The following is a 25,548-nucleotide window of genomic DNA, read 5'->3' on the forward strand; positions in this document are numbered from 1 at the left end:
CAGCTCCTTGGAATAATCTAAAACATAGGTGAAAATTTAAAAACATCCAATTAATTAAAAAGTATATAAAAAGGTTAAAAAACAGGCATACCAAGGCTAAACAAAATTATTGAAACAAAGGGAATGAACATGAAATACACAAAATATAGATCTATCTATCTATCTATCTATCTATCTATCTATCTATCTATCTATCTATCTATCTATCTATCTATCTATCTATCTATCTATCTATCTATCAAACAAACTGTTCCAATTTGGTCTTTTACAGAAGCTCAATAAATAAATAAATTCATAAATATTATAACAAACAAATACACACAAGACTTATATAAAAAAAGAAAACTTCTGACTTGACTAAAAATAAAAAGAACAGTCACAGTGTGGCATTATAAAGGTGTATTGGCATTTGGATGGAGGAGCCCCAATAGTATGCCTTGACTCAAAAGCCTGTCTAAATATACCAGTAGATGGGCAAACTGGAATAGATTAAAAATGGGAGGTGTTGCCAGATTCTAATTATACTGTACTGTGAGGAAGAGTGTGTCTAAAGGCATACTGTGACATGCAGTATAGAGCACAAAAAAGAATCAAATCATTTACTGTGTTCATATTGGTTGGTAAATAGAATATAAGACTTGCAAACATACTTAATATAGTGTAATAAGGATTTCAGATGACACTCATTTTTGAAAGTATCATTTTAATAATTACTGCATGATTACATTTTACCAATGCAGGGTACTCTGATACATTGTTATATCGTAAATTTGCTGTCAAGACAACAACAACAAAATAGAAATGCCAGGTAGTCGGCTTTAACATGAATAAAGACCATTTCACTGTGGTGGGGCAGTACACGCCTGGTATTTAAGTACCCCAATCTTTGTCTTGCTTGCTCCTTCAGCTTCATTGGCTGGTAAAGCACACATTGAGAAATTCGAGATATCCAAACTCCAATAAAGAGCACAAAGGAAGATAATGAGGAAAAAGACAAATTTTCAGTAACAGGAAATGCAGATCTCCATTTATGATCACCAAGTGCATTAAGCTTCAATGGAGGAAATTTAAAAGATGTGACTGAAATAGACTTAGGACTTGAAGGTAATAGGGAATTACAGTCAGAAACAGGATAAGCTCAAAACCAAAAGGGGCAACAGAGACAAAACACTATAGCCTCAAAGTCAAGTCCAAAAACAATTTCAGTGCCTGGTAAGACTAATAATCTTTAATACCTTTAAAAAATACTAAATAACACCACAATGTTTTGTTAAGTATCCAGTAATGTGGACAAAGTACATAAAACATCACCATCTTAAATACTGGTGTCACATGACACAACAACTGACTCTAACAAGTTAGCAAAGGGGTATATTGCTAACAACAAAAAGACACATAATGGCATCACCCGTCAACAAGAACATGCTGTACATATAAAATGGCGATGTATTAAACAAAACTGATGAAAAATATTAATAGGCTGAAACCATGCTCCAAAACCAGAAAAAAGTCCAGAAATGTATTCTGCATGAGACTAAAACCAAAACGTCACAATAGATGGGACCTACGTGATCATGTTAACTTTTCAGAAATTTTCATGAATTTTAAGTACTGACATTACTTTATAGTTCTACACATAAGACTTTATTCATGCTGAGGTCTATTAACCTTCTTGCTAAAATTTTAGAAATAGCCATGGTATCTGGATTACTTCTCGTATTAAATAAACAAACATGTTCACTTCAAAATCCTACATCTGTTAACCCATGATTACTCAATTCAAATTTCACCGGTCCTGCAGTGCATTACATGGTACTGCATTAAAAACATTTTATAAATTTGAATTAAATTCAGCCACACTAAGGATCTAGGGCAGATATGATGGGAAACTATTAAGTTTTTCCAAAATGCTTTTATTCTAATATTAATTTTACACTTATACAGAAAGAAATACCTACAACAAATGGTTTAAAATACTCGCCATGTGTGCAGTACCTGTTCCCTTGATAACAACTCTTCTCATTTCATTCTCTTTCTGTTCATTCACATTGATAATGAAATAGTACTTATTCACTTTGAAATTGTTCATATTTCCATATTAAACAACCAATTTATAGTCAAGTGCTACAACAAAAATGCAACTCATAGCTATTGCTTTATGATTCTTTGTTGATAAGAGAACTCTTTGCTACTTGACTGGATTATGTCATTTGTAGAAGAGCTAACATACAGTTTGTGCAACACACATAACACAATGAAAATAATAAAATGAAAATAGCATAATATAATAGTTTAACATAAAAAAGCTTAGCATACCCTCCTTGGTCCATTATTTTTCAGCTCAAAAACATCCATTGTATAATTAACCCTTCGTCCATAATGATCGAACTGAACATTTCCTGTTAAGCCCTGGATTCGTACCTAAGAAATGCAAGTTAAAAACAAATTATTTTGTCTTTATAGGCACGCTATACTAGAAAACATTTCTGAAGACAGGATTAATAAATTTTGCATGTAGATAGGTCTTGCTGTCCTTGTGTTTGCATGGATATTACGGGGTTATCAGTATTCTCCCAATGGCTAAAGACTTTAGTACATCAAATTTTATTTACCATATCCATTAAAAAACATATTATACATATTGTATAATATACAATAATTGTTTTAAAAATTGTATAGCATAATTAATATCAATAATTTGACAAAATGCACCTATTTCCAGAACCTTGTTTTATTATCACAGGGTAATAAAGGGTGTAATGTAATCCCAGAGGCATTGGCCAAATGCCATGATATAACCTTGGATGGGGCATCAGTACATCATAAGACATGAAAACACCCACAGCCCCTCATTTTGGGCAATTTTTAATAAAACTAACAAAATGTAAAACACAGCATGTTAATGGCACCTTGTATAAGGGGATTATATAAAAAATGTACATTTATCATTTAAAATATACAACTGCATCTTAATTTTTGGCTTATCTGACAGCTCTATGAGAAAGTGAAGTGACTACTATCCCACTATCCTGTTGTTATGAGGTGGGTTTATTTTGAAATTTTACTGATTTTACATTTATGTTTTTCTGTAGTTTTGAAGTATTCAGGGTTCAATTGTAATATCAGTTTTTGATTTAAAAATTATTTGAAGTAGTTAAATTATATTATGTCATTATCAACATCACTCTCTTTTAAATGGGTGCCATTATTTCTTGAAACAGTTGCCAACACTTTTGCTAATGAATTATTCCAGTATCCAAGACTGAAGATAAAACCCTCTGAAAGAATTACCAAATCTAAAAAAAATCAATAATAAATAATCATTCATTTATTTTTTTTACTTTTTCCTGTTTTTTTCAATGTACTAAAGTTTCCATTACCAATCACAAATACATAGTAACTATTTGGTTGAAAACCTTTGAATTTTGAATTTTTTAACTTTTACCTGTTTTAATCAAAAGATTAAAAATGCAATTAACAATACCAGATGATATATAGTAAATGCTTGGTTGAAAACGTTTGATGATTCTGCCTTTCCAAAGAGTTGGAGTAATGTAAAACCTTGGATAATAGTGAGCTAAATAAATAAAGGAAGTAACAAACTGGTATTCAGTCATAAATCATTAAATTAAAAGGCAAAGTCAACCTCAATAATTTCATGTTAACCTCCATATTATGCAGTTACAGTCTATGCTCGGACTTACTGAGCAGTTGATCTGATCTGCTGTATGAGAGCAGTAAAAGCCCCTTTGATTTTCAGACAAAGGTTCTTAGAGGTAGGAGGATTTGAGCTGGCTATACCTACAGTAGGACTGGCAGAAAGAATAAAGGATAGACAATTAAGAGAAAGAACGAAGGGAGAGAACTCATTACACCTTGATGACTAAGTGCAGTAGGGTAAGCCCAGAGAGGCTTTACGTTTGTTGTATTTAGCTGTCATTACTGTATTGGTGTCTCCATTAACCTGTACCTTTCTATATATTGTTTTATAAACTCCTTTCTTTCATGCTCACTTCAAGTGCAACATGTACGGGCCATAATGTTTAAAGTGTTACTATGTACTATAATGATATATGTCAGCTTATACACACACATTATGACTTCTTGCATATATATGCTCTAATATTTAATAGTCATTACTTTGTCAATATATACTGCCTTTCTATGCATTAAATTAGCAAACACCATATATAATACATTTACAGCTGTTTAGCTTATAATATAAAATAGCACAAAAACAAATTGTTTAGGAGTGGCTGCTTTCATTAAACGTTGCCGATATTCAATGCCTCACATACACCACTATTATCAGTTTGGTCATTTCTTGGGCTCACCTGTTTTAAAGTTCGTTCCATGTCTATTCCCTGCCCCCAAGGTGCTGCAGGGTTAGCTAGGCAATCCCCTGCATTTCCTCTCCGGGATATATCGATCTTCTGTCTTCTGAGGTTACGAAATGCTTCTGCCATTACTAGCACTCCATCATATGTGAGGGCCGATGTGTACTATACATCAAAAGAAAAGCAAAAAGTAAAAAAGAGATTATCATTAAGAGAGGCAGGCAAAATGTTAAAGGTAAGTTTTAAGTATCAATGTTTGGGAATTTTGCAATAGAAAAATTTTAGTAGCAGGTTCTATGATGAAATGGCAACTTAGCTTCTGACCTGGGCACATCACTTAACCTACCTGTACTCCAACTGTAAAAACACATTGAAACAACTGTACTGTATCTTGTAATAATAATAATAATAATAATAATAATTCATTACATTTATATAACACTTTTCAAGGTGCTCAAAGCACTTTACACAGTGAGTGGGGTGCCACTTCAACCACCATTAATGAGCAGCATCCACCTGGAAGATGCGAAGGCAGCCATTTTGTACCAGTATGCTGACCACACATTATTTGTTATGTGATAAAGGGGTGAGCGATAATTAACCAGTCAGAGACAGGGGATGATTAGGGGGCCAGAATGACTAGGCTGTTATGATAAATGTAGCTAGGAAATCAGGGTACACCCTGCTCTTTACGAAGATTGCTCAGGGATCTTTAACAACCACAAAGAGTAAGGACCTCGGTTTTATGTCTCATCCAAAGGATGGCACCAGTTTTACAGCACAGTGTCACTGCACAGGGGCATTGGGATGCATATTTAAACCACAGGGTAGGCGTCCCCGGCTGGCCTCACCAACACCTCTTCCAGCAGCAACCCAGGCTTTTTCATGGTTGTTCTCCCATCCAAGTAACAGATGCCCAGACGTTCTTGGCTTCAGGTGGATGACCTGTTCTGAAGTGCATGTGGTATGTGTCTATAAGTTACTCATTGGATAAAGGGACCTGACAAAAACATAATATTTTTTCTCTCACATTTGGTACACATTTTTTTTCCAGCAGCCTAAGTACATCCATCCATCCATCCATTTTCCAACCTGCTGAATCCGATAACAGGGTCACGGGGGTCTGCTGGAGCCAATCCCAGCCAACACAGGGCACAAGGCAGGGAACCAATCCCGGGCAGGACGCCAACCCACCGCCGACCTAAGTACATATTAAAGGAAATTATCTTGTCAACTTGGTTTTACCAGGTATGAGTGTGTCTTTTACTCAGTTAGTAGCTCATGCAGGGATTGATGCTAGTTTGTATCAAGTGCAGCTTTGGAAACAGTAAATGGAAAAAGTGACTTTAGAAATTGTCTTGATCTGCATGTGTCATCTACTATTAAAAATGGCAGCAACACAATTTACACCTCTTTGAATAAGGATTGGGCAAAATGATTTTGCAGCAATTAGTGCTGCTGTGTCCTTGGCCCAGGTATATGAGTTAATAGACTTACAGAAAAAGACATATCTGTGCTAAAGATGCAATGTATTTTTAAAAAAGACTCGATTAAGTCTTTTAGTTAAGCTAAATAATTTTTACAGTTATCAAGAATTATACTTAGATTGAAGTTTTTTTTTTGGGTTAATAAAACTCCACAGTTAATTTGAATAAACACATGCTCTATCCAGATAACCCCAAAATCTTTTCGATTAAAATTGTGCAACATAATGATAAGCATCAAACGAAATGTTAATAAATGGTCAACTCCTCTGCTTTCCTTGCCTGGAAGAATTAATACTGTTAAATGAATATCCTTCCAAAAATCCAAATCCTTTTTCAAAAGGGTTGACAAAAGTGTAAGTTTGCTTATTTCGCAGACCATGTATTAAAAGGATGGCACTGCAAAAATTGAAAGTAGAGAGTGGAAAGGTATCACCTGACTACAAGCTTTCCTAATGGTTTTCAAATACTTGCACTTTGAAAAACTGGCTGAAAGGAGATGGTATTGGAAATGACCTGCTTTGTTACCCTTGGAAAGAAAACGTTACTCAAATTCTTTTCTATACGTCTTGCTTTGTGCTCTAGTCAGTAATTAATGTCAATTTACTAGCAATCTGCAGGTCCATTTCAGAGTAAGTTTATATTCCAACTCTTCTTAACTTCTACAGTATTTAATTTATGTATGTCTTTAGGCATTCAGAGGTGTTTGTACTGGCAATGTGTTTGCAACCTTTAATCAATTGTGTCATAAATCTGGAAATCTGTCAAAACATAATCTGTTTCTTTTTACAAATTTTCTTGAAAGGAACCCACCTAATCTTCATTCAGCATCAACACTTTAATATATTTTAACTAGTATTGAGAATAGGCTGTATTCCTAGACTTCACCAATTAATGTCATACTGTGTACCCCGGGAAAGGAACTATGCAATTGTGAACTGCAGAACTCTTTTTTACATTAAACACACCCAACATGTATCAGTGCTAGGCTATACTCCTGAATGATGCATTCTTGTAATGGCCTTGCTAAATCATATGCTTTGGGACTATCCTAAATTAAGACCATTTTGAAGGAAGCTGTTTGCTTATATATAAGAGCACTGGATTTCCAATTACACCTAACCTTGTACTGGCACTGTTTGAAGTAACATTGGATGGGGCTAGATTATGAAAAGATAAACCGATAGTGATTTTCTATACTACACAGAGAGCATGTTGACTGATTTAGCTTCAATGGGAAAGCAAGTTTTATATAAAACTGGAAATAACCACATTGTTCTTGCATTGAAGAATGTACCTTTTTTCAGAATTTGCCATAAATATGCTCTGTTTAACTCTTAATGAACTCCTAGTTGTATACCTCTCTGAATAAACACCTTACATATGACACTATTAGTATGTCATTCTAAAAAAATACGAGATTTTCAGCGTTTATGACTTATTTTTTGTGTGATTAGCCTTAAAAGCACAATCAAAAATGGCAACACTGGTATTGTCTTATTACATTCAGGTTAATTAAGTGAAAGATACAAGAAGGAGAGCAAATTATATATATATATATATTATTGTAAGGAAATTACTCAGTGAAATGCCACCACTTCTCATATCATTACAATATGTTACACTTAATAATGCCCTGGAAATGACTTTGCAAAGTCTGCAGTAGCTTTTTTTTGTTTCTCCTTATTACAGCAACTCTGAATTTCTGTGTTTTGCCACTGGTGATCTTTGGTGACATCTACAGACTTTACAAACATTATTGATCCGGCTGTGTATCAGCAGTACCAGATACAGTATTATTTCACATAATTATTTCAGTGCATATGTGACATAACTTTGGTATATTTCTCCGCAGAAGTGTTTTCTCTAGCACTCCACAAGATCACACTTTGATTTAAACCATTGGTCACAGTTTTTTAGCCATAAAAGCACCTTTTGAAGCTAAAAAAAAAAAAAATCAAAGATCTCCTGTCATATATGCTGGAAATAGGAAATGCAGACAGAACAGGCGTGTATTTAGGTTATTCACACTTTACTATAGCTATAATTGCACAAAATATCACTGTTTATTTAATCTATTCAGGTGCTGTAAAGTGCCAACAATCATGGCATTTATAGTAAGTGACATGCCTGTGGCTGCACACTATCTGCAGGTGCTTTGTACTGTAGTCTAGTTAGACAGCAGTATAGTTAGAGACTTCTACCCTGCCACACTTCTCTATCCATAATATAATCCAGCATTTCTATTTCCCACACAGTTCCCTGTTTCCTGATTGGAAAGTGCAGTGTTTTTATACGCATCCGGTTTGTACCTTTTGTCTTTGATTCTGATAGCAGAATTTCCCAGAAATTTGCAGAGTAATTGTCTATTCTGCGCAATAATCTGCTATACAAAGACTCCTATTTTGAGTGTTTCAAATTTTGTATACAGTATTGCATTTGCAACTTTCATAAGTTGTTTTGAATCTGAGTGCAGTATTAATAATTATGCTTGCACTATCATACAGTATACTACTGGAATTTATAGAATACTTTTTTGTATACTTCTGTACATTTTTTATTTTCTCTTCTTTGTTGCAGTTTCTGGATACTGTTTCAGTTTGTAATGTTTTTTGTTTTTACCTATTATAAGTGAAAACATTTAAATTACATTGCCTGAATATCACTGTATACTTGTTCTTATCAGTTTTAATGCCAAACATATCCTTTGTGTTTAACAGAACTGAAAAAAAATAGAAAATCCATAATCATACAAACTGTATGAACTAAAGGTGGAATATTATCTCAAACACAGAACTACTACAAATACCCCAAAAGAACAAATTCATTTTAAACAAATACAATGCTTAAATGTGGAACTGCAATACAAAAGATTAAACCCCTTCAAACACTTGCCTAAGGTTTTGTGTTTCCTAAACATACCCAAATTGGGCATGAACCATGTAAACAACAGAGCCAGGACCAAACACAAGGACAAAGTACTGTCTGCTAAGGCATAACAATCTGACAGCAAGCATGATACGTCAACCATATTTATGACAATTTGCTTCTCTTGCTTTTGACACCTGTTGGCTGCAAAATGTGACAGGGTAGCAAAAAACAGCAGAACAAAGTAGTCATATTGCAGAAATTTTCCAGTGATTTTCATTTGTAGCCCTTTTTTCTTCTTCTTTTCCCTGCCATTGTTTTTTTTTTACAAAAAAAAATATAACTAGAAGTGTGTAATGTTAAAGCCTTTTGATAACTTCAGTCCTGTTAGATTCCATATAAATGGAAATAGGGTGATAGGGTCAAGGATTTGCTATCAATTTAACTTAAGATTGTTATTCTATAATGTTCAAAAAATTGAGAAAAGTTGACTTTGGCTTGCCATCTGTATATGTGCCTGTGTATGTACTGTATGCATGTGTTCATCTGTGAGATCCTACTGTATGTACAATCAGAAGTTCAGAAAAAACATAACTTCCCTTTTCAGACATGTTGCATCAAGATTATCTTGTTATAGGCTTCAGGCCTGTATTTCTATTTCCTCAAAAATGTTTGACAGAGGTCCAATAAAAACTGTGGAAAAAATTGTTTAATTTAACCAGAATTTTTGCAGTCTACTCCGTTTAGTCATAGGACCAGGTCTAGTTTTTGTCATACACAATTTATTTAAATATATATGTACTCACACAAGGAGGCACATGCAAGAACACTCATGCACTCAAAAAAATGTATAAGTGAAGATAGCTGTCAGCTTCTTTGTCCTACCTAAACACATGCTAGATGATAAAAAGAAAGAAATGAACACACACATAGATTTGTAAAGGTCAACGTGGACAGAGGCATTAAGCTATCCATGTACCAATCTGTCAATGTGCGATTTTCAAGTGAAATATTATGAGTATTTAAGTTGTTCACTTCATTCAATTTCTTGGTCATTTTACTGTACATTTATTTGTGTTTACAATAAACATTAATATACAGTACAATTGATTATGTTATATTGTAAAATCTTTTGTTAAGTGATTTCCTGCAATATCAGTGAAGTGAAATTTACATGGAAGTACTGTATGGACTATTCCATATTTCTCTTTTAATTCTATAGAGCTGAAAATACAATAACAATGCCAAACACTTTAAATTTCTATGTCACTGCAAAATATGGTGCTGAAAATATCCCTATTCCGATGTATGATAATACACATGCACACTGTTCCTTTTCAGTGCTTTAATTGGTCGATCTGAAACTGTAAGGTTTGTGTTTTTCCTGGACAGTCATTTATCTCCAATCAATCAGCTTTAAACAGTACAAAGGAGGAACTTTATGCTCAAAGGTACATGATTTCACAAATGTTAACAACATGTTAATAAAAAGCTGCTTACTTTTAAATTCATACAATAACATTTTTTACATGCCAGCTCGGAGGATTTTGCAAGCTTTTGTGAATGACATAGGAGAGATCATTTTTATTAAAATAAAAGTGATGATGGTGTTAGGTTTTTCTGTTTCTATCTAGCATAAAGTAGCATAGAGTAATATACCATAAGCCTTAGGTGGGAAAGCATTACATTTGAGGTATGGGACCACAATAGGTGTAGAAACCAAGGAACATTATTAAGTTGAGCCATGGAACAAGGAACCAAAAAATTCTCTTGAAATGCTAATTCACCTGTAATGTGCAGAGGAGAGATGCTGAGTATATTGGGAGAAGGATGCTAAGGATAGAGCTGCTAGGGAAGAGGAAAAGAGGAAGGCCTAAGTGAAGGTTTATGGATGTGGTGAGAGAGGACATGCAGGTGATGGGTGTAACAGAGAAAGATGCAGAGGACAGAAAGATATAGAAGAAGATGATCCGTTGTGGCAACCCCTAACGGGAGCAGCCGAAAGAAGAAGAAGAAGAATCTGCCAGTTTAAGTATAGGGGTATAGTTGCTTCACCACAACTGATAGTGACAATTTTAAGAATCAATAATCAAATGGCCTGCAGATGCTAATCTTATGCAGTCTCCCTTTAAATTTCTTCTTAATGTAATTCATCTGTAGGAACCCCTAATATATTTAATCGGACTAAAATTACACCCACACACACAACTGACTTATAATTACCAACAAATCTGTTAATAGAAGAAAAAAAATGTATATATTTTGCACAGCAGCTATTTACAAAGAGCATTCAATAAATGTACATAAGTGTTCACAAGGCCAACATTTTTAAACAAATTAGTTTAACAAATATCTTTTTGTTCTCTCAATATCAACCCAGCTATATTTGAAAGTAAAGTTAAGGATCAAAATAAAAGTAATTTTAGTGTTCCATTTCTCTACCACTGTTTATCTTATTATAACATATCTACTTACTACTTTACTTCTAAGTGCTCAACTTTTAAAATAATAATAATAATGTCGCAATCAGTTTTTATTCTCTGTTTTCAAACCCTTATCGTGTTTCGGGTCTGTTTAATCTGGTTATCTAAATTGTGTTGCCACTCGTCTCTTGCTCTCTCTCTCTGTTTTTCTCTCCTTCTCTCTGCATGTGTATATGTATCTGCACAGGGTTCCTCATAGCTCCACCACCTCCCACTGAAGAGATTTCCCTGAATTACATTCTTCTCCAATGAAAGGAACTCTAGTGTATTAGATTTATATACATATGTACAAATGGATTACTATTTATTTATTTCACTTGAGTTCCTGCAGGTTATACAAATCTTGTATTTTTTTATTGAACAGGACAGTGGTGTGGAGGAAGTAGAGGAAGGAAGGAACATATCCAGGGTTCCCAGGATCTTTACTCTGAAATAAAACTGGCTCTATAATAGTTGGGAGAGCAGGTGTAAGCACCACTATAGCCAGGTCATTTTTACTTTTGTTTTTGATGTAGATAGCTTGCCATTGAGGCATAAATGCATACACCGCATATGTATTCAACTTCTAATATAGGAGAAATATCTGAAAAATGCAATAGTAAAAAGCAGAATAGCAACATAAATGACAATAAACAATTAGAGATGAAATTGTGGGAAGTAAGTTAGGAGAATGATCACAGGCCACTGAAGGCATTATGTTGTAGAGCTTATTTTTGTCAAGTAATGTTTCTGCCTGTATGTCTTCACTTGAGTAATAATGAAAGTAAAATCCAGCCAGGGTTTGTTACTGTACTAGCATACATGCTAAAATCAGTAATCACTTAAACTTCATCTTTAAGAGAAGTCTTGAAGAGTAAGACCATCTTCAGTACATAATTTGGAGGTCCTGAGAATTCATACATGGTAGTCCACAAACAGGAAATGATGCAATTTACAAGGAAGATTTTACATTATTTGTAATAACACATACAACTGACATAATGTCCTTTCTATACTACAAAACAAACAACTACAAACAAACTTAAATGTAGCCCTACATTTACATTATATAGGCATGAGAGGCTTGCTAATAAAAATAATCCTGTGACAGGGTAATAACTGAGTAAATAACATAGTACAACTCATTTAAATATATTCTTTTCATGTACAATATAGTACCAGAAAAGTACAAACTTTACAACATTTACATACACATGTATGGAAGTAAATAAACATCCATCCATCCATTATCCGACCCGCTATATCCTAACTACAGGGTCACGGGGGTCTGCTGGGGCCAATCCCAGCCCACACAGGGCGCAAGGCAGGAAACAAACCTCAGGCAGGGCGCAAGCCCACCGCAGGACACACACACACACTAGGGACAATTTACGATCGCCAATGCACCTAACCTGCATGTCTTTGAACTGTGGAAGGAAACTGGAGCACCCGGAGTAAACCCACGCAGACACGGGGAGAACATGCAAACTCCACGCAGGGAGTACCTGGGAAGTGAACCCAGGTCTCCTTACTGTGAGGCAGCATCACTACCCACTGCGCCATGCCCCCAGTAAATAAACAGTAAAACAAAATCAATCTCAGTGGTTAAATATAAACAAAGATATGCCAATATAAAGTCCTGGAATCATAAGAAGTGAGGGATGGCAAAAACCGAATTTAAAAGCATTCCAAGAGAAAATAAACCTGTGGTATTACAGTTAAAGTTATAGTTTTGATGACCAAGACCAAGTGGGTGCTCTGCCCATTGTCTAATTTAATACGCACATGCCAAAGTCCAGAATTGTATTAACATATGTAAATCAATATCTATTGATAAATTATTAAATGTTGATTTGTGATGTTCCAAATTAAAATTATATCTTCTTGAGTGACAATAAAGCATGAGGAGAAAGCATTTACGCTAAATATAAAAGTATGAAGTTCACATGAAACATGTTCAATAACAGTTTCATATGTAAATGCTTACATTACTAACCATTCAGGCATATTGCCTTAGAACTTATGGAAATGTAGCATAACAGGAATACAACCAATCCATATTACTAACCGAGAATGGTAAACCGGAAGGCACGGACCCAGGTACACGGCGATGGACGCAGGAGACAGTGCGCAGGCGCCAACAGCGCGCATCTCATAAACCGCAAGCGAAGTCTGATCCACCGCGAACGAAGGAGTCACGGCTCAAAAACCTAAGAGCTCAACAAACGAAGGAGTCACAGCTCAAAAACGAAATAGCTCAACTAACGCCACACAGAAAAGAGGATTCTGCACTGCACCCCAGAGTCAAACGGAAGACACTACGGAGTCCGTAAAGGTCCACAAAGATAGTACGGAAGGCGCAAGAAAGTATGAAACGCGCAGGCGCCTACAACGCGCTTCTGAACTAAACGTCCACACTACACAGCATGGTCCGGCTAAAAAGAATAAACGAACTCTCCGTATTAAACGTTCGGCATCCTCACACGTCCAAACCATATAGCACATGTGAATCACATTACAGTGATGCATTATTAACAGTACAACCACAGAAAACACTCCGTATTAACAGTAAGTGCAATTATCCATATTACTAATGGTAGACAACGGATAACTAATGGAGTCACGGTCATGGCTCCAAAATGATCCAGCTCAACTAACGGAGCTACAAAAACAAGCCTGCATGGATAAAATCATTAAACGTGTGCGCCTATAACGCGCGTCTGAAACCGCGGAGGCAAAACTGTCTCGGCTCCAAAACCAAACAGCTCGACTAACGGAGCTACAAAAACGAGCCCGCATGGACAAATACAATGAACATAGACACCTACAATGCGCATCTGAAACTGCGGAAGCAAAGCAGGCACGGGTTCAAAATGAAACACCACAACTGACGGAGATACACAAACGAGCCCGCCTGAACAAAATCAATGAACACAGGCGCCTACAACGCGCGTCTGAAATGCCGCAAGCAAAGCAGGCACGGCTCCAAAAAGAAAGAGCTCGACTAACGCGGCTACAAAGACGACCCCGCCTGGATAAAAACAATGAACGCAGGCGCCTACAACGCGCGTCTGAAATGCCGCAAGCAAAGCAGGCACGGCTCCAAAAAGAAAGAGCTCGACTAACGCGGCTACAAAGACGACCCCGCCTGGATAAAAACAATGAACGCAGGCGCCTACAACGCGCTTCTCAAACAACGCAACCAAAGGAGTCACGGCTCCAAAACGAAACATCTCAACTGACAGACATACAGAAACGAGTCCGCCTGAATACAATTAATGAACGCAGGCGCCTACAACGCGACTCTCAAACAGCAGAGGCAATACATAAACGGCAAAAAAAAAGAACGACAAACAGCCGCTAAACAATTCCGCCAATTAGCTGACAACGCATTCTGTAATGAGTCCACTATTAATGAACATTCATTAGGATTAATGAATATCATTTGCTGTCATTGTCATTCACTTAACTTTCCTGAAGAAACAACTGGCACTACAACTAATGAGTTTACACGTTGTTGTCAAAAGGGTCAGTTTAGACTGCCTCCTTTAGATGACTTTCCTGAATATCTACGGAAGCTTCTAACTAACAATGTACCCGAAAGTAAAAACTTTATGGACTGCATTGGATCCTAGAATAGTTCATTTGCTTTTGCATCTACCGGGGTAAATATCAGGCCACCAGCTGGCAATGGCCCATACTGCTTTTGCGTATGTGGACAAGTATTACATCGGATTGGAACAGTGCACCCTGAACCATATTACGAACGCAACTATGCACAAATCTACGTGTTAGATCCAGATGTCGCAATCTATCAACGAATGACCCTTCCTGAAAATAAGCAATACAGCTGATAATGAGAAACGTCGCTGAAGTCATAAACAGTCACCCATTAGCTAAGTCTACAAAAGTACTTACAGGATCACATTCTAACAATACTGTTTTGATTCCTACAGTTGACCTTCCAAGTTCTGACCTGGAATTACCTTTTACACTTAAACGACACCAATTTCCCATTAAACCTGCATTTGCCATTGCAATCAACAAATCCCAAGGACAAACCATGGACAGGGTTGGCATATACCTCTCTGAGCCTGTACTTGGACATGGACAACTTTATGTAGCCTTCTCAAGAGTTCGTCGTTCATCTAACATTAAAGTTAAAGTTATAGATACTCCATACCAAGGAAAACTCATTCAAGGACAACACACCATCTTTACTACAAATGTTGTGTATAAAGAAATATTCCAATAAATCTTTCTAATGTGCCATGCTATGGGTTCTTTACTTCCTTTGTTCGTCATCTACACCTTTACACTCCAATATATCTCATACATACATCAATGTATTTCGGGTTACCCAACACCAGGGGTTGGCGAGCGAAGCGAGCAGGGGGCAAAGCCCCCTAGTAAACAATAGAACAGGGAACATATTGTAAAGCAAACAAGTATGCACTAACAGTCAAAAGTTTTAGAACACCTCAGTTTTTCCAGTTTTTCTTAAATGGAATCAGTTGAAATGCAAAGAAGGATCTAAAATGGTGAAAAGGTAAGCAGTAAACTGCAAGAGGTTTAAATTTAAAGTTTATGGAAGAACATTTCACAATAAGACAGTACACATTACAACCTGCCAACACATTTTGAGGGACTATGTCCCTCTTTGTCAGGGCAGAAGGACATTATAAGCTAAAGAAACACATTCTCCACTCGTTTTGAGCACTGGTTGTGTTTGTTTAAAGGCAGGCAATTTCCTTAAATAATGGGAGCATGTTACACAGGTGATGGTGAAATCCTCAGTATGGATAGGTAGATGTGTATCTAATGGTGTGATTTCCTGGCATGATGAATGCCAGCTTTATTAGTTTAAAAATTATTTAAAAAAGAAGAAAAAACATTTTATTTTATTGACAATAGCCATTTCCATTATATCGAGATGTCCTTAATGATTTGAGTAAATGTGGACTTCATTTTGAACACATCCCAAAAGTTGCTAAAAATAGTGATAGTACAATGGAGCAACAGGATAGCAGTGTGATAACCTTTAGGGGAGAAGTGGGTAAGGGCTTCTGATTCTGTGCTTAACGCTGCTACAGAACCACATTGCACCACGAAAAGCTATCAAGCGTCTCTGTATTGCATCTGACCCCTTTTTTAGAACATATCTCGACCGTACTGAGATAAGCATATGCCATCATTGTATAGCAATTGTGCCAAAATCTTTACAGTGATTGACACATGAGCCAGGAAGACACTTGGCCTTGTCACTGCAGCTCTACAGGCCCACCCAAAGAGCTCAGACAAAGCTGTTCTCGTGCTATGAACGACAGGGTCAGCTGAACATATTAAAATTATACCACACTCACTAAGCTGACTGGCTAGGCATTATCCCCTGACTGAACTCATTAATGTGCTAAGTGTTTCCACAGGACATGATTTAATAAACCTTTAATAAGGCAGACAGCAGCTTGGCATGCTGTGAGGCCATTTGACATAGAAAACAGAGAGAGAGAGAGAGTGAGAAAGCTGGAGGCAGAAACAGAATAATTCCAGTACCGCCTGAGAGAATTTTGTAATTTTTAAGGTTTCTGGTAACCAAAAGCCTTGTAAACTACATTCATCCACAGAAACATTGTTAAGCATCTGACTTAACAGCAACATATTTTTCATTAGTTTACTGTGGGAAATCATAGCCTTTAAAATAATTAACACAGTACTCTTTTGATGATATTTTATTAACAGAAAAAAATGGGCAGAACAGTATACAGTAGAAATAACAAAAAGGTAGATTCTGGGATGCACTTTGCATAACAAAAACCAGTCTGGCTGTAACTAGAAGGAGAAACACTTGAATATCTATTTTGTGCTTTTATGTATTATTACATTCTACTTGGCACCTGAATAAGCACTGGCCATCAATTTTATAATACATTCTTGCTTTTTTTGCATTCTGTTTTACGGAAATGTTACAGAATTTTGATAAGTTTCACCTTATAAAGTAAAAACAAAATCATCAAAATGCATGGACAATACTTGTGTTTTTTTATTTTGTCAAGGTACGGCAGATATTTTTTTTATCAAAAGACAGCCTATAAATAAATCCATCCTACCATTTTCTGAACTTACATTTCACAATACAAGTTTCTTTGATTTCCTAATAATTGCAGTATAGGCCTAAGCAACCTGGGATGAGGTGTCAGGAAACAATCATGCACACATCCATCCTTACCAATTGACTTATTACAAGTGTGTTTGGGATGTCAACGTGAATGAACATGAGATGCCTTCACATATCCACACACAAACACACACACACTTAGAACACAAAAACTTCATAAGGGCAGCAAGCAGACTGAGATATGAACCCAGATCCATGAATTGCTAGCCACTGTTGCACTCTCTAAGGAAATCAGGTTTTGTTGTAACTGAAATTCAAAGCTATCTTTGCTTCAGTTTGGAGTTTACAGGTTTTATGGGGTTATCTCTCTGTACTTCCACTTACAAACGATAAACTGTTAGCCAAAAAGTGATATAAATATATGCTTGGCCTTATCCTTCTGTATGCTGTAGTACTAGTGTGTTGTACCATGTTAGCCATTATGAATGTAGAGAAAAGCCAAGCAAAATGACACCTTTTATTGGCTAACTAAAAAGATTACAATATGCAATCCTGCCTGAAGAAGGGGCCTGAGTTGCCTCGAAAGCTTGCATATTGTAATCTTTTTAGTTAGCCAATAAAAGGTGTCATTTTGCTTGGCTTTTCTCTTCTGTATGCTGTAATTGATGGCCATTCCATTCAGGGTAGGGTCTTGCCTTGCACAAATTGCTGCTAGGTTTTTAATTGGATTAATCGCATCCAGTTCATTCACTTATTACTTCAAGATGGAGCTGACTGGTGTGGCTGACTGTCTGATCGTCTCACTAATCTGTTTTATCTTTGTTTTTTTGTATTAGTTTATCCCAACGGCCACTGTCCTACAATTGTGATTCTTTACTTAACATATTTTCTTGCTTGCTTTCCTCTCAATTTTCATTTCCTGTTGGGATAATATTGGAGTCCTCCACCTTTGTTTTATTCATCTGCTGATGTCTTCACCTGGACACCGGTGTTTACCTGTATCAGTGAGCTGAATGCCTCTCGGAGACGCAAACGCACTCACCGCTGACGTGGAAAAAGAGCCGGTATTGCTGTTAAACAACGCCGACTCAAGTTCCAAAGCTTGGTTTCCCAATGCCTGCGAGTTGCCTACGACCTATCTTCTCCTTCACTGGACTCCATCCCTGGTACATGGGCGCTGGATACCGGATTTAATTTCTCCATTTCAAGGTGGCATCACTTTTCCTCTGTGTGCTCTCGGGGAGTAAACGCTGCTAATCTTCGCACACTCACCCATGCTCATCCCGCAGCAAGCTCTTCTACTTCTATCAAGGCTGCTCTCTTGAACGTGAGATCAGTGTCTAATAAAACTTTTTTGCTGCAAGACTTTATTATCTCAGATAATCTGGATTTCTTTTTCATCACTGAGACCTGGATTGTAAATGGTGACTCTTCATGTTTTACTGACTTGGTACCATCAGGTTATTCATTTTTAAACTCTCCTCATCTGACTCGTCGTGGTGGGGGCATTGCCACTGTTTTTAAAAGTATGTTCTTGTGTTGGAGCCTTACAAGGGGTCCGTTTAGTAGCTTCGAACTGCAACTTTTTGAAGTGTGCAGCTCCCCTTTTTTGTTGTTTGCTGTGGTTTATAGACCTCCTGTAATTAATGATATATTCATTTCTGAATTCTCTGCTCTCCTGGCTGATATAACCCGCTCCCATGACAAAGTATTTATTGTTGGTGATTTTAACATTCACGTTTGTTGTCAATCGAAACCTTTGGTTAATGATTTTTTATCACTATTGGAATCATTTGATTTTATCCAGCATATTAATATGCCAACTCACTCTCTCGGTCACACCCTTGATCTCATTCTTACACATGATATTTCAGTTAATGATATTGATTTATGTTTTGTTTCTTTTACTGATCACTTTTCTATAATGATGGATTTGAATATTACTGTAGATGTCCCTACTACTAATTGTGCTTCACGCTGCTCTTGCTTTTTAAATTCTTCTATTATATCCGATTTTAAAACCATATTCTCTAGTCTTGATGTGCATGTACAATATGATTGTATCCATGATTCTGTCTTAGAATTTAATTCTTCTTGTAAAATGGTATTAGACTCAATTGCTCCACTCAAGACACGCTGTAATAAGGGAAGACCTACTCCCTGGCTAAATGATACTACGCGCTCACTGCGCCGCACCCGTCGAACTGCAGAATGGCGCTGGAAAAAAAGATGGTCTGATTGTTTCAAAACAGATTTTTAGGACTTCACTATTCAACTTCCAGGTTGCAGTTAAGAAATCTAAACATGATTTCTTCGCTGATTTGGTTTCCCGTCATTCTAAGAATCCTATGGTCTTATGTAATTCAGTTAATGAGGCCATTCACCCTCATTCTGTGATGGGATTAAATAGCACTGTTCTTTCATGTGAGCAATTTCATTCAATCTTTTGTCAGTAAAATTGATAAAATTCGCTGTGGTATTGTTCAAATGGGCTATGAACTTCCTACTGTTAATCATGGTATTGTATTCGAATCTTTTGATCCTGTCTCACTTTCACAGCTAAAAAGAACTATTGACACCCTTAAACCAGCTCCCTTTCCTCTTGATATTGTACCACCACGCCTCTTAGTGGAAGCCTTTGATGTTTTGGGCCCATCTTTACTAGCCATTATCAATGATTCTATTAGTGCGGGGGTTGTGCCCTCATTTTTTAAACATGCTGCAGTGCGTCCTGGTCTAAAAAAGGCAGAATTAGATCCTGGAGTTTTAGCCAATTTTCACCCGATTTCCCAATTGCCATTTCTGGAGAAAATATTAGAAAGAATTATTTATAATCAATTGGTTGATCACCTTAACTCCAATAATTTATTTGAGATCTACCAATCTGGCTTTAGGCGTTATCATGGTGTTGAGACGGCCCTCCTTAAAGTATTCAATGACATCTCTATTATTACTGACTCAGGTGGCGCTGCGGTCCTTGTCCTCCTGAACCTGACTGCTGCCTTTGACACTATTGACCAGGAGATATTGCTGTTGCGGCTTGAACATCTTGTTGGACTTAAAGGGGCTGCTCTTAACTGGTTCAGGTCATATCTAACTGGTAGACACTTTTCAGTGACTTTAAATTCCTCTTTTTCATCTACTGCTCCTCTTAAATGTGGTGTTCCTCAGGGATCCATTTTGGGTCTTACCTTATTCTCTATATACCTTCACCCTATTGGAGCTATTTTTAGGAAATGTAACATTTCTTTTCACTGCTATGTTGATGATACACAGGTTTATATTCCCATCTGCAACTCTGCAATAAATCAACTGCACAACTGTCTTTCTGAACTAAGATCCTGGATGGCTAATAATTTTCTTGATCTGAATCAAAATAAAACGGAGGTGCTTATAGTGGGTCCATCAGCTAAAGCCCAAATTGGTCTTGGACTTCTCGGCTCTTTCTCTGTCTTTTGCAAACCTCAAGTCCGCAATCTAGGTGTTATCTTTGACAGTAACCTCTCTTTTGAGAAACAAGTTAATTCTGTAGTCAAGAGTTGCTTTTTCAAACTTCGTCTATTAGGTAAGATCAAGCCTTTTTTATCTTCTAGGGATCTTGAGAAAGCTACTCATGCTTTTATCTTTTCTCACCTCAATTACTGCAACTTTCTGTATTCTGGGATTAGCAAATTCCTGATACAAAGGTTAAAGTTGGCCCAGAATGCTGCTGCTTGCTTTCTGGTTGGGGCAAGAAAGTATGACTCTGTTTCTCCAATATTAGCTTCTTTACACTGGCTGCCTGTCAGTTTTCGAATTGATTTTAAAATCTTGTTGCTAGTTTTTTAATTTTTACATGGGCTTGGTCCTGCCTATTTTTCTGAACTGTGTGTTTTACACCAGCCATCCAGAATGCTTAGATCTTCTGGTCAGTTGTCTCTTGTTGTCCCTCGTACCAAGTGTAAAACTAAGGGAGACAGGGCTTTTGCAGCTGCTGCTCCTCACCTGTGGAACTCTTTACCTCATCACATAAAAGAGTCGTCTACAATTGAACTGTTTAAAACAAGATTGAAGACTCATTTCTATTCACTTGCATTCCGTGACCTTGAGTAATACTGATGGTTTCCTCATTGTGATTATGTAACATTACTTCTGTTTATTATTTATTTTATTCGTGTTCATTTATTTTATTTCTATTTATGTTATTCATGTTAAGTGTATGTTTTTCTTTAATTCTATTATTGTAAAGCACTTTGGCCACAGCATTCCTATGTTGTTTTAAATGTGCTATATAAATAAAGTTGACATTGACTGTTTACCAGTTCATTCTGTCAGTGTTCCTTCTTTTAACAGTTTATCAGTAATCATCACTGCTCTTGTTTGTCTGCTTACCTTCTAAAATTCTTAACTATCACTGAGGACATGATAAAATACGTCTAAGCTATATTTTGAGTATTGCTGTGCTTGCTTGTGAAAATTCTATGTCTTATGACTTGCTACTTGAATCCCACATTCCAATTCCAAACATCTCTAACCTGCTTCTTTCTTCCTTCCTCTACATATTTGTCTTTGATTCATATAATCTCACACTTAGCTACACTAGTACTTTATTGATCTTTTTCAAGACGATTCTATTTAAATTCTCTATTCTGTAGCTGAACACCTCTTGGTCCATTATGTCTCTTGCCTTAGCTTTCTTTACGGTCTGAAAAAAATCAGTTCACTGAGATTTGTTGTTACTGCACTTCCATTAAATAAGCTCAGAGTGCTACAAAGATTACATATTTTACAGATTGCTAAAAAACACACTGCAGAAAACTGTACAAAGTATACATTGCTTTATCAGATTAACCTTGTCTCTGCCTACAGTCGGCTTACTGCCCTTTTGAAAATTCTTCAAAACTTTGGCCTTAATCATAACTGTTCATTTAAATGTTATATGTATACATCACTTGCATGAAATATAAATGGCTCACATTTGCATATTTGTTCAAACAATTATATATGGAGGAAATTATTGCAGCGTTGCTTTTACGTGTTTTTATTTGCTTTATTGAGCTTTTTACTATACATTATTACATTGGCCACAATGATCTTTTCTAACAATTTATTTGATATTTGTCTATAAAGTATGCTGTGCCTCATAAGGATTATTATTTCATGTCACATTGAACACTAGTAATAAATATATGTGCACTTTTGCAACTGTCCACTACATTTGATATTGTTTTTCATGTAAAATAAGGGTTATACATAACATAATCAAATCCAAAGAGTTAAAGCAAACATTTAAAAATACTCTATGATAAATTAAGCTTCAAGTATGCACTAATCTGCAAGCAGACATGGGCTGTATTCAATTAATGACTGCAAAATTACTTTTGTCTTATTGAGGCATCACCAGGCCAGCACTGATAACACATCTTATGCAGGAAGCAAGTGTGCCACGAAATATCATGGTTACTTCCAGGAAATGCAGTGAAAACCAAAACAGGATACGCCTGGCTCCACCTGGTTATTTTTTGCTAAAGGAAAGGCAGCATATGTGCAAAAATACATTTATTATCTGGATCCATAAGGTTACTGACCAGAACACAGATTTATCTTGTATAAAACATTATGTTTAATTTTAGCCATTTCTGCTTATTATTCATAGTCCTTGGAAATCTGAGTAATTCACTATATAGTACTTGCACTGACTACTAACACAAATTTATAAATATGTTAACAGTAAAATAAAGAATTGTACAAAGTTTACAATTTGGAGAGGAACATAGCAGATAAGGCGAAAGAAGACCTTTTGAGATTCTTTCAGTATTTCAGTAGTAAAAGAACAGTCAAGGAGGAGGTCAAGGGCATCAGAAATAGTAAAGGGGAATTAAAAGATACAGACAATGAAATAGCAGATGCCCTAAACTTACATTTTTCTGAGGTGTTTACAAGTGAGCAAGTGGATAACCTCCCAGAGGTGACAGGGACTACTAAGGAGGTACTGAGGGATTTGGAAATTGTAGAGGGAGAAGTGCTGCTCAGATTAAATAAGATGAAATCAAACAAATAACCAGGACCAGATAATATTTATCCTCGAGTTCTTAAGGAGGCTAGTGAGTACATATATAAACCCTTGACACAAATTTTTAGGAAGTCATTGCACACTGGAGAGATTCCGAAGGACTAGAAAATGGCAAATATCATCCTATTATATAAAAAGAGTGACAGGGCAGATCCAAGCAACTATAGGCCAGTAAGCTTAGCATGCATCACAAGAAAATTAACGGAAGGAATTATTAAGGATAAGATTGAGCAACACCTGGCAAGGAGAGGAGTTATTCTGAACAGTCAGCATGGGTTCAGAAGAGGGAGGTCGTGTTTTACTAACATGCTGGAATTCTATGAGGAGGCAACAAAAGGATACGATCAAAATGGAGCTTATGATATTATTTATGTTGACTTTCAGAAAGCATTTGATAAGGTGCCACATGAGAGGTTGGACATCAAATTAAAAGAAGTGGGAGTTCAGGGTGATGTTTTTAGATGGGTGCAGAATTGGCTCAGACACAGGAAGCAGAGGGTGATGGTTTGAGAAACCTCATCAGAATTGGCTGATGTTAAGAGTGGTGTTCCACAGGGGTCAGTGCTAGGGCCGCTGCTATTTTTAATACATATACAGTGATCCCTCGCTATATCGCGCTTCGCCTTTCGCGGCTTCACTCCATCGCGGATTTTATATGTAAGCATATTTAAATATATATCGCGGATTTTTCGCTGCTTCGCGGGTTTCTGCGACAATGGGTCTTTTAATTTCTGGTACATGCTTCCTCAGTTGGTTTGCCCAGTTGATTTCATACAAGGGACGCTATTGGCAGATGGCTGAGAAGCTACCCAGCTTACTTTTCTCTTTCGCTGACTTTCTCTGATCCTGACGTAGGGGGATTGAGCAGGGGGGGTGTTCGCACACCTAGACGATACGGACGCTCGTCTAAAAATGCTGAAAGATTATCTTCACGTTGCTATCTTTTGTGCAGCTGCTTAGTGAAGCGACATGTTGCACGGTGCTTCGCATACTTAAAAGCTCGAAGGGCACGTATTGATTTTTGCTTGCTTGTTTTTCTCTGTCTCTCTCTCTCTTTCTGTGCTCTTGACGGAGGGGTGTGAGCTGCCGCCTTCAATAGCTTTGTGCCGCGGCGCTTCGCATACTTAAAAAGCTAAACAGCCCTATTGATTTTCCTCTGCCTTTATGACAGTCTCTGCTTCTGACTCCTTTGAAGAGGAAGATATGTTTGCATTCTTTTAATTGTGAGACAGAACTGTCATCTCTGTCTTGTCATGGAGCACAGTTTAAACTTTTGAAAAAGAGACAAATGTTTGTTTGCAGTGTTTGAATAACGTTCCTGTCTCTCTACAACCTCCTGTGTTTCTGCGCAAATCTGTGACCCAAGCATGACAATATAAAAATAACCATATAAACATATGGTTTCTACTTCGCGGATTTTCTTATTTTGCGGGTGGCTCTGGAATGCAACCCCCGCGATGGAGGAGGGATTACTGTAAATGATTTAGATAGGAATATAAGTGACAAGCTGGTTAAGTTTGCAGATGATACCAAGATAGGTGGATTAGCAGATAATTTGGAATCCGTTATATCATTACAGAAGGACTTGGATAGCATACAGGCTTGGGCAGATTTGTGGCAGATGAAATTTCATGACAGCAAATATGTCAAAAAAATAAGTATTAAACATAGGAAGTAAAAATGTTAGGTTTGAATACACAATGGACGGTTGGAAAATCGAGAGTACACCTTATGAGAAGGATTTAGGAGTCAGAATGGACTCTAAGCTATCGACTGCCTGACAGTGTTCAGAAGCCATTAAGAAGGCTAACAGAATGTTAGGTTATACATTTATATATTTACATTTAAAGCTTGGAAAATATTTATATCTAAAGTAGACTAGTTTTAGTCCTCATATGTTTGAGCATTGTAAAATAAATTGTGGTCTAAATAAAAAATGCAGTGAAAGCTACAAAAACTGAACACTTTTTTGGAAGTATGCATAGATCTATTAAAATTTAATAGCCATATTCACATGAGCATCAGTCACTGTAAAAAGGAGACTTGGTTGCGTCAGTAGACAGGGAAAAATATGTCTGGGAGTAGGAATTCAAGATGAAAATGTTTTCTCTTTGTTCAAGAACAAATTGGCCAAAGTGTATAAACATTTACTGTACACATATATAGTTAAAACAAAATTTATTTTACCTTTAAGTAGCATTACATGTCATTTTTGAACCTGCTCAATCCA

General features: G+C 36.6%; 1 protein-coding gene across 6 annotated transcripts in view; it reads right to left on the reverse strand.

The window, feature by feature from the left end:
- The window catches only part of LOC114650634 (glutamate receptor 4), a 473,072-nt gene that overhangs the window by 107,776 nt on the left and 339,748 nt on the right, over positions 1–25,548 (reverse strand). For all 6 annotated transcript variants that reach the window (XR_007934826.1, XM_051926884.1, XM_028800403.2 and 3 more), the window contains exons 7-8: positions 4,335–4,502; positions 2,317–2,421 (exon numbers count right to left, since the gene is read on the reverse strand). Coding sequence is in view for 5 of the 6 variants with exons in the window: in XM_051926884.1 (XP_051782844.1) it covers positions 2,317–2,421; positions 4,335–4,502 (273 nt within the window). In the remaining variant the exon portion in view is untranslated. The remainder of the gene's footprint in view (positions 1–2,316; positions 2,422–4,334; positions 4,503–25,548) is intronic.

Source organism: Erpetoichthys calabaricus, chromosome 4, assembly GCF_900747795.2.
Source record: "Erpetoichthys calabaricus chromosome 4, fErpCal1.3, whole genome shotgun sequence".
Classification (NCBI taxonomy): Eukaryota; Metazoa; Chordata; class Cladistia; order Polypteriformes; family Polypteridae; genus Erpetoichthys; species Erpetoichthys calabaricus.